Source organism: Falco punctatus, assembly GCF_963210335.1.
Source record: "Falco punctatus genome assembly, chromosome: 2".
Lineage (NCBI taxonomy): Eukaryota > Metazoa > Chordata > Aves > Falconiformes > Falconidae > Falco > Falco punctatus.
The window spans coordinates 18,699,845-18,716,908 of record NC_137581.1 but is presented as its reverse complement, the minus strand read 5'-3'; the positions used below and the strand labels follow the sequence as shown (position 1 = coordinate 18,716,908).

The 17,064-nt window shown below is 38.7% G+C and overlaps 1 protein-coding gene across 2 annotated transcripts in view; it reads right to left on the bottom strand.

Moving 5' to 3' along the window:
- DDX10 (DEAD-box helicase 10) overlaps positions 1–17,064 on the bottom strand; it is a 191,828-nt gene that overhangs the window by 11,642 nt on the left and 163,122 nt on the right. Inside the window, exon 17 of one of the 2 annotated variants that reach the window (XM_080377188.1) lies at positions 2,867–3,000. In XM_080377188.1, coding sequence (XP_080233314.1) covers positions 2,867–3,000 — 134 coding nt within the window. Of the gene's footprint in view, positions 1–2,866; positions 3,001–17,064 lie in introns of those variants that run through there. The other variant, XR_013926326.1, reaches the window with a different exon arrangement.

The following is a 17,064-nucleotide window of genomic DNA, read 5'->3' as shown; positions in this document are numbered from 1 at the left end:
TCAATACAAAAAGTGATGAATGAATACATAAAAAAAGACAGAAGTGACATCCCCTAGATAAATGGTTACTTAATGATACTGAAAGTATCATTATTAAGTACTTATGCTACAAAACATTGTATTGTCAAGATAACTAAGCCTAGCTAAGGCTACAAGTTGAAATAAAGCAAAATCTTGTTTAAGAAATGTGACACTAAAATACTACCTTTTTGCTACAGGAAGTATGCAACGATTTAGCAATAATGAGAAAATGCCTAAGGTAATCAAATATTTAATAGGTTGTACTGTGACACTAGGTTTTCCTACACTCAGTTGCTGGTAACATTCTTCCACCAGTTCAGCTGTCCACCATCTTAACGGATTCCAGGAATCTGTCCTTCAGTAGCAACATACGCACCAATGAACAAGGCAAGTGTTACTCAATGTCCAACCGCATAACAAAGCTTTACTTCAGACCTTCTCAATAAACTCTTGGGTTTCCCCCTTCCAAGAAACAAACTTTGTTACCTGCAGCAACACGTTACTACAGAAGTCAACTCAGAAGTTGCCCTCAAAGGCAAAATGACAGAACATGCACTGCTATGGTCCCAGATGGAGAAGCGTGAGTATCCTGAAATACTTCTCTTGGCACCTCCATTAATGTCCTATGCAAATGCAGAATTGCTAAACACACTTTTCTTCTGGTCCTTGTCTCATAGTGTTAGACCAAACAGAGATGGCCCTTTCCAACAAGATGGGATTTTACATGATCCTCTAGCTCAAATCACCGTCTTAGGTCCAGGTTTTACTCATCAGAATCTCATATATTAGAAAGACAATATTAACCATGTTATTGATGTTATCTGGGAGAAACTGAGAATAAAGTTTCATTGTACTAACCTGGTTCCACTACAAGAAATACACGAATACCACTGGAGGATGCATTTATCAAATATGGACAGAAATATTTCAACACTACCAACATGTGAAAAACAACCTACAAATCCTCTTACATAGCCCCCCCAACAAACACCAAGTCTTAAACTTCATTAAAAGAGAACTTCTTTAACAAATTCTGCTGCTACCCTCATCAAAAGCTGATGGGTAGAGTCAAGTAGTCATATGTACAAAAGGAACTGGATGAATCTTGTTTATGAATGATGGGTCTCATTTTCTGCTTGGTTTTAGGAAGCTGTATTTACATTTTACACAGCTTTTTAATTCATTTTACATGGAGTGGAGATACTCAAGTCAGCTTGGGGAAGTGAAAAACCAGAAGAAACTATAATTGACTTAGTTACCTTCTTTCTCCCCCTTGCACAAAGAAGGGACAATTTACTGCTGCTCAGAAAAAGCAATGCATTTCCCCTATCCTTGTCAGTTCTATTGACCAACACACTGGTGAATAGGCTACATGGAACATGGTTACCAATCTGCTAACTTAGGGCTATCCAGTCCTTAAATCCATGTCCCAACACCCAGTCCTACATACTGCCCCTACAATGTGCAGTGACATGGAGCTAGGGATAATCTAGCCACCAGGATTTAGCTGTTTCTGATATGAAATGCAAGAGATTTATGAACCTAGACATCCAGAAGAAAGAAAAATAGAGATCTATACTCCCATTTAAGTGTCAAGGTCACGTTTCTGAATCTGTTTCATGACAGGCTGTTTATCAGAAACACACCAACGGAATTCTTGTTGCAGTGAAGCAAATGACACAAACCACACAGGATGTCATACGATATCCCTCTGTCGTCCTGCACTATGTGCTGAAGAATTGCAGTATGTTGCCATCAATTACAGATCCTCATCCCCACCCCGTGCTTTTCTGTTAATCTACAGGAAACAAAATCTTCTGGTTTATATAATTAAAAACACTGTTTTAAATTAAGAAGAAAAGTTTAACACTGTTAGTTTTATTATATATTTACTTCTAACTCAGATTCCACTCCGTTTGTAGTGTTGAAGAGCCTGAGTAACACTGAATCATAAAACTTAACAAGCTTCACCATGCACAAATATAACATAGCACAGGTATGGAGGGCTCATTCAAACCCTCAGATGACTTCAACATTTCTCCTTTCAGACAGAACCTGTAATGTGACAGTAGAGAAATGCATTTCTGAAACTGTATTGGGTTTGCGCGGCACATTTTTGGTAGCAAGGGAGCTACAGGGGTGGCTTCTGTGAGAAGCTGCTAGAAGCTTCCCCCATGTCCAATGGAGCCACTGCCAGCCGGCTCCTGGCAGGGCCTGTGGCCCCGTGGGGGGGACCCCGCACCGGGGCTGGGCGGGGGGGTGAGTACCCTCCCCTGAGGGGCAGGAGGGAAAATGGGGAGCAAAGCCAAGCCCAGGAGGGGTGGAGAGAAGGTGTTTTAAGATTTGGTTTTATTTCTCATTATCCTATTCTGATTTGATTGGTAATTAATTAATTTTCCCCCAAGTCGAGCCTGTTTTGCCGATGACATTAATCAGTGAGCCATCTCTCCCTGCCCTTATCCCAACCCAGGGGCCCTCTGTTTTATTTTCTCTCCTGTCCAGCTTAGGAGGGGGAATGACAGGGCAGCTTTGGCGGGTACATGGCATCCAGCCTGCATCAACCCACCACAGAAACACGTGAAAACTCCAGGGTCAATGTTTTTGCACGTGAAACAGTCTCACTGAGATGCCTTCAACAACGACTCAAAAATCTTTCTCATACAGCTTCAGAAGAGAAAATAATAGCCTTTAGTGCAGATTTCTGTTCAGCACCCACCTAACAAACAAATGTACACCAAGTCCTGGGAGCAAGAGGATGAGTGTAAAATGAGTTCCTAACATCTAAACAAAGCATTTTCTAGAAACCATTAACATTTCCAAATGAACGTGGAAGATGTGTACATACCTATAGCTGTCCTCGCTTTCTGAATCCTGCTCTTCATCAGAATCTCTGTATTTATCTGGATCAGGAAGAGTACTTGGATCAAACTCTTCTTCACTTCCACTGTGAGCAAGAAAGGCCACTGTCTCTTCTTCAGCCTGCCAAGTGACAAATGGAGAGTTACAAGATAAACAAACAAGTCCATGTGACTCGCCAGAAACCTCTTAATAGGGAGGCCACAACAAAAACCACCACCCTCAACTGCAGTCAAAGGCCACCGCTATTGTAGCCAGCAAAACAGAATCATTTCTTTCATTATTAATGCCCTCCTCCAAGGCTGTTTGTTAAAGGTTGAAGAATTTACATTGAAAGTCCACCTTCCCAATATCATCATCTCAAATCTACCAAATCTGAGAGATTTGGGCAGCAACTAATCAACAGTCATCTGAGAGTAAGTGTTTAAGTAACATAAAGCTTTACTGTCTCACAGAAACACACTGGCAAAGAGATACGAGCTTGTGGACACATTAATCACTGCTGTAAGCTGTATTTCATGAAATACTCTGATTTAAAACTCATCCGGGTGTCCTTGCAGTTCAAAAGTGAAATGCTGCTTAAGCTGAATTAACTGCTCTAAGGGAGTCTCAGCCATCTACCACAAGTGATGCATGCTCTTCAGACTTCCTCCCAGACCCTCCTCATCCCTCCTCTCTGGGGCTCAGCTTCCCTCTGTCCCTGCAGCATGTCTTGGGATGACATTAGGGAGTCTCCCCAGGGTGCGGGAACGCCTCACTAATTCCTTAACAAACATGGGATAGAAGATGCTGCTACATAAAAGTCTTGGATAATATAATAAAGCTGACTGGTTTTGCAGATACGGGTTCTGCTCCATGCAGTCCCGAACTGATGGCACCACTTTTGTAAATTTTTGCTAACAGGCATAAAGTTGGACTAGGGGATGCCTATGCAATTGTATATGTACACAAAAATGCAAACAAAAAGCTTACAGGCATTTCTAAGCAACATGAACCCAGGTCCATACCTATTTGTGCTGAAAAGCAAAAACAAATGCAAAGAAACTTTAATTAAAGATATCACTACCTTTTGTTTATATATCTAATCAGCATGCACACAGCTGAGTTTCCAAAACAGTACTAATTTAAATGATCATTCATTCTACAAATAATTTCTTATCATTAAATATTTAAAGCTCAATTTTGTTCTGATTTTTCACCATTTCCATCCATCACCATGTTTTAAAAGAACACTGTCTTTATGTGCACAAACCTCACCATAAAAAAAAAACTAATTAAAACAAAAACTGCACCAAAGCTCCCTTTTGTATCTGCATATAGAGTGAGTGAAAGGAAATGAGCTGGCGAAGGGTAACATTAGTCAGCACTGCAAGAGTCTCTTATTGCTTGTCCAGAGACACTTCTGCAGCACACTGAAAGCAAGCAAAAGAACGGGCTAAAAGCCAGATCTGCAATCAGAAGGCAGAAGAAAAACATATTAAACACACATTTTGTTCTTAACTGATTTGAAATACCAGTAAAGGTAATTCTATAGCTGGGTGTATGCAATCACTAGAAGCGTCATCAGACGCAGCAGCACTGTGAAGTGCCCAAGGTAACATAACCACTAACTGAAAAGCATGTTGGTTACCAGGAACTTCCAATGCTATTTCACAGTAATGGTTATTTCGTTTTTGCGGGTTTTTTAAAGAATTTTTTGCTTACAAAAAATATATTCTAGCTCATCTTTTAGTACAACATTAGCACTACTGATTCAACAGAAAACAGAAAAAGGTCACCTTTTTGTTAATGAATTTCCCCATATGAGAAGCATTCTTCATTAAATTATAGTATATTTAAATTTCTTTAAACATTAAATATTTGCTCTTTACTTGTATTGAAAGAATAGGTGCAATGGGAGGGAGAACCGGTGCATATCCATCATATATTTAAAAGAGAGAATTCTTACTCAAAGCTGTTTATGGAACAAAGTATTTTTTAATATGTATGTGTGGCACTGTGCAACAGAGTTCTTAATACTAACATTTATTGGCAGTTATCTTTTCAGACTTGGGCTGTTCATTCATATTCTCAGTTACGTCAGTAAAATGTTGAGACTTCATTGTTTCCTAAGTTTTGTCATTTATATATGCACATACAAGACAATTACACAGAGATCAAACCTTTGTTTTCATTACACATTCATAATCATTTTTTCCAGCAGAAAATTTGCAGAGTTGCATTCAAGGTAATGCTTACTATAACAAAAGAAATAATTGGTAGCAATGCCTCTCTAATTCCTCAGGAATCATGAGGGCATATTTCCTGTATCACCGGTTACATAGTCATTAAAATATTTGTACGACCCTGAAACTGTTAAGAACTTGAACATGAACATTTATCATCCACAGCTGAACAACAGAATCTCATTATTTTTCCCCCTCTTGCTTCAAATGTCTATCAGCAAGTCAGGAAGATGAAATCTTGTGACTTAACTTTACATTACTCACCACAAGAGCTGGAGAAAAAACGTGAAGTCATAGCTCCTGGAAAAGTTCTCCAGAAACAGAGGATGCAATGTACAGACCCAGGATTCAATCCTTCCTAAGGCAACTGCTATCACAGAAGAGATTAACTGAAGAACACATTTTGACCACCTGTACTTTATGTCTAAAGTCAGTGACAATGTGCTTTGGAATGTGCATTTATTACAAAGTCCAACTGTGGAAGGAAACCCATTCAGACATCAAATCAGGCCAGTCAGGAGAACAGAAATCAGTGGAAATCACCTTGCTATTTTCATTCAGCTCTGGGGTGACAAGCCACCTCTTGTTTTATACCAGGCTGCCCCCTGTATTTTGCAATCTAGTTCCTCAGAAACTTTGCACAAAGACTTTCAGTTTGAACATGGCACTGAGATGAAAATATTTCAGCATTTGCATAGCCTCCCTCTGCAGCATGAAGAAATTCTTCTTATGCAAACTCAACATTTTAGAAAAATTCAGCAAAACTTCTGTGCTGAAGGTTTTGGAAACCTCATTGCCTTCAACCTTCCACGCTGTACCAAGTCGACAATGATCACTCTCTACCTTACTGTAGTCATTTTGGAAACACGCACCAGATGAGGCAAACAGGGCAGGCTCCTCTACAGCTTTTGCCCTGCTTCTCAACAGAATACCTTCAATTCAACTTCTAGTTGTCTTTGTAACAAGGCATAATGACAATGTACTCTCTTTGTAAAGGCTGGATGGCTGGCAGAGCTCAGGTAAATGTGTCAGGCAGGCTTAAGAGAAACTTAAAATGAAGATACTGATGTACCTTTTTAAGAAAACAGAGACTCAAGGGACTCAAATGTTCAAACTAGCAGAATGATGTCTCCTTTCTACCAGGCATTAAGCACTTAGTTGAAAATAATCTATTACCATCAGATAAAAAGGGAGAACTGAAAAAAACATACCATGAAAACCTGCACAGGTACAGAAAGTGTTGTGTTTTCCAAGATTTAATTTATAGAATACGTATTTGTTACCGTATTTAATTTATATCTAATTTACTAAGGGTTTTTTATACAATTAAATTGTCTGGAGTTGCAATTTTTAAGTTCAACCCTTTAAGCAATTTATCAGCTCCTAGCATCCAGGTGGAGGGGGGAGAAATTGTTTAGGCACCATCAGTTCTGTTCATAGTACTTTATAAAGGACAGTGGGGCAATATTTCTGATCAGCTAAAACCAACACCTTTAAGGTTTGTTTAGAAGTTGATCAGACTCGATTTGAATCCATCAACAGCCATGCTTGAACAATATTCAGTTCCTTTCGAATGATGCCACCCTTTAGCTTTCGCTAATAATATGGCCTCTCCCATTAAGTGCTGTTTGCAATTTTAGTGCTAAGAAACTGGAAGCATTAAATACTGCTAGGAGGTTACCCTACACACATACACCACTGTTAAAAATTTAGCACATTACAGTTTGTATAAAAAGATACTTCAAAATATAATGCCTTTCATGATCTGACAGCATTCTGAATTTTATTAATTTTCTTCTTTTTGACAGTTATTTTTCAGGTAAAAATGGGAGCTCATGCTGCATCATGTTTATGAAGGAACATATTCACCGAGAGGTTTTGTAGCATTCCCTTTAAAACATCTTACCCTGGATTCACCTGATTGCCTCGCAGTTTGTGTTTGTGGGTTTTTTTTTTAAAATAGCTTGTACCCCCAACCCACAATACTGTGTCCCCAGCTGATACATGGTTGCTCTGATATTTCATCATCTACATTGCCCCAAAGGAATACAGCTATTTTGGCAGTTCACAAATAGAAATACAGCCTTTGATGTAGCTGGGGTGTTTGATCCAACAGTTGCTTTGAAGATCAAGATACTGAAAACTCACTGGGAGCCAGTGGAGCAAACCAAGTGCTGATCAAACCTACAAAGAGCTGCCTAAACCATGCTGAAACTGGACAGCTATGCTCCATACCACCTAACACTTACCAATAGCCTTCAAATCCAGAGAGAAAGCATCACTTCCACCAAGGGAAGGATCTTGCAAGCTAAGAGGGGAAAAGCCACCTTTTGTCCACGTTTCTAAGATGTGGGCAGTGGTATGTAAGGTTAGCCTTCATGAGCTGTGACCAAGTCACGCGAGCTTTCTTCCTCTTATCATCTACGCTCTGTTACCTGCATCAACACTGAACATTAATTACAATTGGTGACACATCCATTCCACAATTAGTTTTGCCACTCCTAGGCTCGCTTCTTCTTATGGATCTAAGTAGGATTGGGTATACAGAAGGGTGGCAAGAACAGAGAACAGGTTGTTGTAGGACTTTCTGTCCTCTTGGGTCTGAAGTACACAGGTGCATTCAAGGCACACCACAAAAAGGAGGTGATGTGGATTTGAACAGGGTCAGCTGTTTCAGAAAGGTTGGCCAAGTTCCATGGGTCTGGCCAGAATGACTGGAAACCAAAGACTGAAGAAACCAAGGTGGCCAGTTAGACAGACAGACATAGCCTTTGCACCAAGATGATCTAACTGATCTTCAGGCTCTGGGAGGAGTTAGCCATAGCTCCTGGTTTTCACACCACTTTACAGAATATTATTCTTGGTTTTCAGTAGAAGGGACAGATAACTCTAAGCTTCATCTCCAAACCATTCACCCTTCCCAATCACTGGCAGTCACACCAAGACTCAATTTCATCCACCCGTTCTTTGTTCCTTTTTAAGCAACCTGATATCTTGAATAATACAATTAGCCTAGTTTAGACAGCAGAAACTTGCTTTTACCAGTGGTCTCAAATAACGTACGTGAAAATACTTGATCTTCTTTCTTGGCATTCCTAAATGCCCCACATTTTGTGGTCAGTGAACGGGCAAGTCTGCGTTCCAAACTAGCATACACTGGTGCATATATACTGACACTGAAATCTTTGCTGTATAACTACAGTAAAGCAATTTGTGCTGGAAATGGCTCCTACCACACGAACAGTTCAGAACCATTGATAACACAAAAACGTAGAAATTTCCACACATGTACTTCTGGGTTTTTTTATATTAGTAAAGCTTCTGTCATTTTAATAGTAGTAAGTATATGTTTTATCCGTAGACTTGATCTCTACAAAGTACTCATAGTTCATACCAGAATTAATAGCAACATAATGAATGTATATATAGAAAGACAATATAATCTGGTAAATTTACAATTACAAACTCATCTACATCACAATGAAAGGCTGAGGACTTCTAAATCTACTCAAAGACTTGGGTTTTTTTTAATGTATTTGTTCTTATCTGCACTTGAATTACAATGGGTATGTCTCACAACTAGACCTTATCCTCTTCAGTTTTTTATTTGCTCTTATAAGACCCATGTAGAATACTTATTGTAAAGCAAGACTCTTCAGGTTGTTACTAGCCACAATTATTGATGGTATTTTAACAAAAGGGTAAGCTAATAAAATTCTAGTGGAAAAGGCCAGAATAAAACAACTATTCTGTTAACTTGAATATAATTCATGTTACAGACATGAAAATACAACTTAAAAGAAACTAAGCTTCTAGATGGGTAGCACCCACTAAAATATATGAAATTTTGATAAGCAGAAGGGTTTAACCTTCTGCATATACTCTTGATTTTAGAGATTGCTTGATTTCACAGGAGTGCAAGCTAATAGTTCCAGTGTAATAATATATGGGCATGAGCACACAGTTGATTTATTTGCTGTAACAGATCAAATCCAGGATTTTTAGTACCATAAACAAAGTCTCTGGCATTTGAGTTAACACAGTAGTAGCTTCATCTCTGGCAAAGTATAAAGTTTCCTGCACCTGTCATGGCAGCAGCTATACAGAGGTGCTACTACCATGCACACTAAATCCCTGTCTGAAACAAAATTGATGTAAAGCATTTAATAATGCAAAGGCTTCAAACCAGAAAAGTCTAAACAATTTTTATTTTGAAATCTTTCTAATGCTAGGTTGTCAGGTATCATTTTGCTTGCAAGTAAGCAAGTAGTACAGGAAAACAAAAAAAAAAAAAGGGTTTTATTTGCTGTGCCTTATAAAAAGAAATGAGTACAAAAGTCTGGGAGAATTAAATATGCCAACAGACATGTCCACAAGGCTAAGGCCCTCTCAAAAAAAAACAACAAAAAACCAAAAAAAAAACACCAAAAAACCCCCAAACAACAAACCCAGAAAATTATAACGCAGAGCACTGTTTTAAAATTTATATTCTCCTCACGTAATCCTTGGACTGTCTCTTTACACTCTCTCTTTCTCTCCACTTTTAGGTTCACAGCAGTCATGGCTGTCAGCTCAAACACAGAAAGCAATTCTCCAAAGTAGTCTCTGTGTTCAAACATTTCAACACATCAGTCTTCTCTAGGGAACCTCAGCATATGTCCACAGAGACAGTGCCTACACAAGAGAATTTTCTCTGTATTGCTTTCTGAACAAGCCTGAAGGAACTGCATCCTCTGCTGTGATGCAGCAGAGGTGTCCCACCATCACCACTCCTCACAGCAGAAACTGGGAGCAGAGAGCACCCTTTGCTTAGTGCCACGTGTTTTTCAAGAATTAACAGATCAACAGCAACACTGACATGAAATAATCAGAAGGGAAACCTCAGAAGTCACATGATTTCTGTAAGCTGGTTAGTTCTGCTCTTTTTCTTGAAAGAACTGATTGGTATTCAGTATGCAACACTGACATTAAGCACTTGTCCTACAAGACCTTCATGTTTTCACTGTCCTGCTTAACTCACGTAGTCAAAATGATTCTACAAAATACATATGTAAAATAGCACATTTACAAGGAGAAAAATATGAATCAAATTAATTCCTCACAGTGAAAGTTATTTGAACTGCTACTGGTGCTCCTAAATACAGAATTGAGGAAAAGAAACTCAGAAGTAGCATTGCTGCTCATGGCACTGACTCAGCTGCTTGCTGTGTGAACAAGACCTTCTCTGCCTTCATTCAGAACCTATTTAGCAGCAGCAATAGATTCACATTTGTTCAAATTTGCAAACAAGTAACGAGTAAATCAGAAAGCACCTGACTGATGCTGCATACTTGCAGGGTCATTTACTATTTTTTGTTGTTGTCAAATCACCTTCCCAAGCCATGAATCCCTTTCTACAGAATTCTGCAAAAAGACAACTCCTGACCAAAGAGCCTAAGGGTTAAGTGGAAGACAAAAAGGAACAGATGAAGAAGGACAAGGAAGCAAACTGCCTGGGGAAGATTAAGAGCAATGGGCATGACACAACAGGAGACCTGCCCTCTCCTATTTCCACAGGCATGGCTGCAAAGGGGATCCTGGATAAAGATACTAAAAAAGCTTCTGAGGTAGACTAGCAGCCATCCACCAGCAGACAGAAAATCATAATATCCCTTGACAGAAATTTTATATATATGAATGAAGAGGAAAGACATATCTTAAAATGTCAAGTAGGAGAAACAATAAAGATTTATATGAGGCAAGATCTTCTAGACCAACTAATTGAAAGAAAAATATTTTTTCAGGTCCAAAATAATGTAAAGCAACTTCAAAGAAAAAAAAAAGATGACTTGCTGAGAGTTAGCGTTACACAGGGAACTGAGATAAAATGTAGCATCATGTGTGCAATAGTGCTGAGGAATGTCAGTACAGGGAGAAGCTACAGAAGGGTTCTCTTCAGGAAAGAGCGAGCATGTAATTTGTCATCTGTGGAAAATGAAAGAACAAAAGAAGCATTAAGAAGGATTTAGATAAGCACCACAAAGTGACCACAGCAATACTAAGGCATAGGCTAAAGTGAGAGATAGCAGTGATATCCATAGTAACTGTTTTCTTGAGAATCGGCCAAGCCACAAAACATCAGCTAAGATTCTAATTCGGACAGAAAGGTAGAGCTGGCGTAGAGAGCCTCAGATAAGACTCATTAGTACAATTCGTATTCATAGACAGGATTTCTCCACTAACAGGAGGAAAAAAGCAAAAGGCAGAGCTGTTCAAAACGCTGTTAAAGAGACTGAAGACTACGAGATTCCTGAAATTACAAACTATGAACTACTAGAGAAGACAGACATCAAAACAGAGGGTGGTCACATCTGCAAAGCCCCTAAAAATTGGAGCAGATGTGGAAAAACCAAGTGAACAAGCAACAGGTGAAAAGAGGCTGATTGTCAGGGCTCTCAGAGAAGAGGAGCTGTGTTAAGAGGGAAATCACAGAGCAGTTGCTAAAGAATAGGATGGATGATGTCTATTGAGTAGAACTGAAACATGCCTGCTACATTGCCGATGAAAAGAAGGGCATGAAGAAATGTGGCAGCTTGACAGGTAAGAAAGGCCAGTGTGGGAATGGGAATCAAAGATGAACAGGGAAGAATCGTAAGGCAAAGGTGAAAGGGACAAAGAGAAAGACTGTTGAGAGATCTGATGGAGATCTGATGGAGATGACAGAGTGCTGACAAATGGAACCACGACGGTGAGAAAAGCTGACTGAAGTTATTTAAAAAACTGGAGAGAGTAGGAAAGAGGAAGAGTAAGAAGGCATGAGAACAGCACTGAAGCTGACTGAGAAGGAGGTAGAAAACCAGCAAACAGCTAGCAGCAGATATAGAGCAATTAAATCAACAGCAAGCAGAACTAGGGAACATGTGGCTGAACACCCGAGGGCACCTCTTCACATGGCAAGCGGTAAAGCCAATAATGTTTTGCCAAAGAATACAGAAGATGTTAAGAGTTTACATGGGCTCAAAAAGTGTGTAGGTAACTAATAAAAATCTGTCAAAGACAGCAAGTATAGCAGCACTCTGCCTTTGCCCCTCAAAGGCCCTGAGCTACCAATCTCTTCGGCCAGGTAGTGTAACAGGATCACAGTTTGAAAATTACTCTGCAGGTATGACTGCAGGTTTTCCTGCAAACCAACTAGAAAGTACTTCCAGATCTGACAGGCAGAAGGAAAGAAGGTCATTTCAACACGTAGTCATTTATGGAAGCCATTTTTTCCCCACCACTGTACTTTTTTCTATCAGTCTTGTAGGGCTTCTTGCACAAACATTGCAGTTCATTAAATGAATCTGGTGAAGACAACTATCATCTCATTCTCAGCACAAAACCAAAATGTTTCAAACAATGCAATGAGGGGAAAATTGCAGGTTTAGACAACTTTCCATCAAAAGCCTAAGCTGGTGCCTAATTATATTCATTAAATGTATCAGTGGTGATCACATGCAATGGCTCACTGAGGAACCCACACTGTTCTACCTCAGTCTTTGGGTTTTGTACTGCTGCCAAAATGTTCTACCCTATTTCCAGTGACTGAGTAACAACTTCTGGCTTTAGTAACCAAAATACAAGTGGTATGCAAATATTAAGAGTAGAAGAACAGGCACTCATCTGTAAGTGTAATTAGTGTATTATAGCTTTCTAACTGACTTCCTGCTACCCCTTGAAAGTTCATACTTGCAGCAAATCAATCTCAAATATGCCGTAAGCATTGAAGGCATCTTTACAAATTTTAATCTAGGAAACAGCAATTTTCAGCTAAGGGCATATTATACCTTGCAGTTGTTCATTCGCTTGCCTATTCATTTCAACAACACCTGAAAAATCTTTATACTGCATAAATAATGTATTATATCCATAACAACAGCATACAGTACACTATATGATTGATTACTTTGGCATTTAGCTCTTGTGGGAATAGCTTTTGTGAAACATGGCTCTATCAGACTCCCTGAAAATTACATTTTGGTAAAACTGTCTGAATGATCAAGCTTAGGTATGGCTAGACATAATGTTATTAACATTGCACAGGCAGGTACAAATTGAACTTTTCATACTGTACCAAAACAATGCTATTTTACATTTGTTTCTCGAGGAATCAGAGATAGCAAAGTCAGAGTGGATCAATTTACATCAGTGAATTGAATCATTAATTATAAACCTGATTAGAATCAACATACTCTTAATTCACAGTGGTTTACACAAGTAAACACTGCTACTTTTGCTTTTATTTCAGTATTCTAAGGCACAGTTGTTTTACACTGGACTTTACACAAAATTTGGTGCTTTTTTATGCTACTTTAAGTCCCATTTTTTCCTTTGATGATGAGTTCCATAATGATTTTAGCAAATTATAAAAGAGCCACCACTTATCTGCCAAGTGATTACTATTCATTTTTTAATCATGGTTAGTGTCAAGTTGACTCTTACTCCATCTAAAATTGAAACAGATTTCAACCAGATTTTACTTATTTTTCTAAAATGCGTATCATATATTATTTGAAAGTTACTAATTAATAGTTTAAGTAGAAGCATCTTAAATACAGCAGATACATGGAAGAAAAGTTAAGTTCATCCAAGCAGGTGCTATATTGTAAATTTAACATTTATGAAGGTATACATTCTCTGCTGCTAACAAAATTTACTACTTCTGAGCTTCCTATCTTAGGAGATTTTGGTAAGGCTAAGAGCCTCAAACCTAATTTATATTCACAGACTGAAAAAGGATTGCAAGAATAAACAAAAGTAAGCAGTTCCTCAAATCCTAGTAAGTTTTTCAGCTTTTAACTGTGCATTGAATTGAACTTAGCAAATATATCTAAATAAGAAAGTACTCTTTCAGAACCAGGAAAGGATACAACTTCTTATGAAAACACAGTTAACTTTCCCAGTTAATGATTGTTCTCTGAATCATATCACTATCTGAAACTTCATCAGCAACTTTATTTCTTGAACTGTTTATTTTTAGATTATTCTAGGGTTTTTTTTTTCATACATCACTCCTTAATACCTTCATTTTACCCACCATTTTTAAGTTCTCAAAAAGAAAAGAATGTATCTAACAAATTAAAGTAGGTATTTAAATACTGTTTTGGTCTTTTTACTGAGCTGTTGAGCTTTATCTATCATGTTACCAATAATTAGAAGATGGTCCCCCCACCACATTCCCAATTACTTGCAACATACATACAAAATGTCAAGGAAAGGGAGAATAAGAAGGATAAATGTTAATCTTATTAATTTAAAAATAGATTGTAGCATGCTTAAAAAGCTGTCAGGAAAAGTAATTTTAGCCTAACTTTACTGCTCATTATGAACTCCAGTGCAAACAGCTCATATGCTCTACTGACTTTTTGGCATTACACAATCTGCTTGCAATTATGACTTGCCATACATTAGTAAATACTGGAAATAGAAATAGCAAACTGAAAAGAGGATCTACTGGCTTGAGTGTAGACATATTGCCAGTACTCATTAATTCACTCCCACAACACTTACAAAGGCGTAAGCTTTTATTACCCTAATAGACCTCCACCAGCAACAGAATTTAGTACAGCTCCATGCCACGCTTTCTTTATAGGCCACACTGATGAAAAGCACTATCTTCACTACCAATAAAAATAAATCCATCAAATAAAACATAAGCCTGACGCTGTATAATATTCATGAGTTATTCTGTAAAGTTTAGGCTCTAACTGCATTATATTATCATCCTCCAGAACCTTTGCTTGTTTTAAATTGTTTAAATTAGTAAAATTAATTTATTCTGCATTTCAGATTTGCTGTAAGGAGTTCAAAGACCAGCTGAACTGCTGCAGCAATAACTTCTTGAGGCTGTCAGCAACTGGATGACTGCTTAATCTCACTACCCTGATAACTTCAGTACCCACAGACAAATACCGTTAAGTGCCCTCTGACAGAGGAAGAGCCCAGTGAATGGCCGTGTTCCAAAAGTCCAGAAACTGCCTCTCACCTTCCTAGTTGGGACATCTATCCTGACACAGAAGCCTCTTCCATACATGCTACAGGGCAACTGTTTCAACAGAAAACAAAGACTTCCAGAAAAACAGGGCTGGTGGCCACTGACTCCATCCCACTCCCCAGTGAAGAAGGTACAATTTCATCATTCCTGCCTTTGGTTTTGAAGCCCTCAGTAACGAGGCTCCTACAGTCTCATCACAAACTTACTAGATAATCTCACTGTCGGAATGTATTTCTAGAGTCTACACTGAACTTCCTTGTTACAAACCTGTTACTTGTTAGGCCAGCCTGAAAACAGATTGCTCATTTACTCGTTAAGTATTTGATCTATTTCCTCACTTTCTCTCCTTTAGATCTTACCAACTATCATACAGCTCACCAGCCTGGATACAGGTTTGAAGAATGCTCGTCCAGTCTGCTGAAAACTGAGAAGCAGAGCTAATGCTTGTCCTGCTCAAGGACAAAAAGACTCCGTAAGTCTACTTTCTGAATAGATCACGAGTTAAAAAAAAAACACAAACAAATCTGCCAGATGGTCTGGCACCCAGCCAGCAGACAGACTGACTGATCAGTTCAACAAGAAATGCTCATGTTCTCATATATGAGGTGAAACATAGCAACTGGAAAAGCAAAGTGTATGAGCAGGATGTGGGAGAGGAGAACTGCCACCAAGCAGTGACCTCACAGAGGTCCATGTCAGCCACCGACTTCAGCTGGTCTCACCTGCTCCAGGCAGCACCGTCCACCCCCTCCAGTCTTTGTGGAGCACTGAAAGCCTTCACACAGCATAAAATAGGTAAAAATCAAAATGCAGGAAGGTCCACATAGTTTTCATATTGAACAAATTCAAATCGTACAGTTACATCTTTAACAAAACCTCCACAGCAGGTTTGGTTTCTGTGCCATACACTCGACTGTATGTATACGACGACATACTGTTCAAACAGCGAGCAGACCTGGGATCCAGAATACCATGATGTTCTGCTGGTCTTGGAACCACCCCACTGCTGGAACACCAAACTCACAGGCACATGCCTTGGTGTGCTAAGCTATGCACCTCCAGCAAGCTGCTGAGGCACACATACCATTTACTGCATCTCCAAGGTCCCTATGGGATTCCAGCAATAATCTACACAACGCATCAGATTGCAGGATGACACTTCAACCCATATTTTTTGGTTCCGAGGCAAATCATCACTTCTTAAGAAATAAAACAAAAATCCCAAGTAATCTCAGATTGATGTAAGTGTTTTAGCACTGGCAGAAATAAATCTTTAAAAATCTTTCCTAAACTGACACACAGGATTTCCCATTAGCACCTCCTAGAGACACATCCTCAAGATATATTTGGGTCTGAGAACCTACAAAGCCACATAAAGGATCAATTAGCAGTCACCTGTGTTTACCATTTCAATCTTGACAAAAATCCAAAGGCAGCAACCATAACATACCCCATATATAAAAATTATGATCAGTTGCTACTTTCTCCACTACCTGTCATACAATGATTTAGGTTTACATAATTCTTCAACTCTTGACCTAATACTTAAAATGCTATATGAAAACCAATCTTTTTTCCTTTTTTTTTTTTTTTTTTGGCTTAGAAATCTTTTTCATCTGTTACATTAAAGACAAAGAAGCAAAAGAACTGTGACTTTGAAACAATGTTAAAAATTATTATAATTTCAGAGAGGTAGCAGTATTTCTCCATCTGAGAAATGGTAGGCCTTAAGCGCTTGGTCCTTTTTACGTAAGTCACGTTTCTTTTCAAGGTGAACATTTTATCTTTAAAATAAAATTTTTGCTTTCTTCAGGACTACTACTCTTTGCAGCTGACAAATTTAGGATTTCAGCTTTACGGAGTCACTAAAATTATTTCTGCCTCAGTAGAGGCACCTGATTATAAAATCCAGTTGTGATTTGATTGCATCCACAAACCTATCTCCTCACG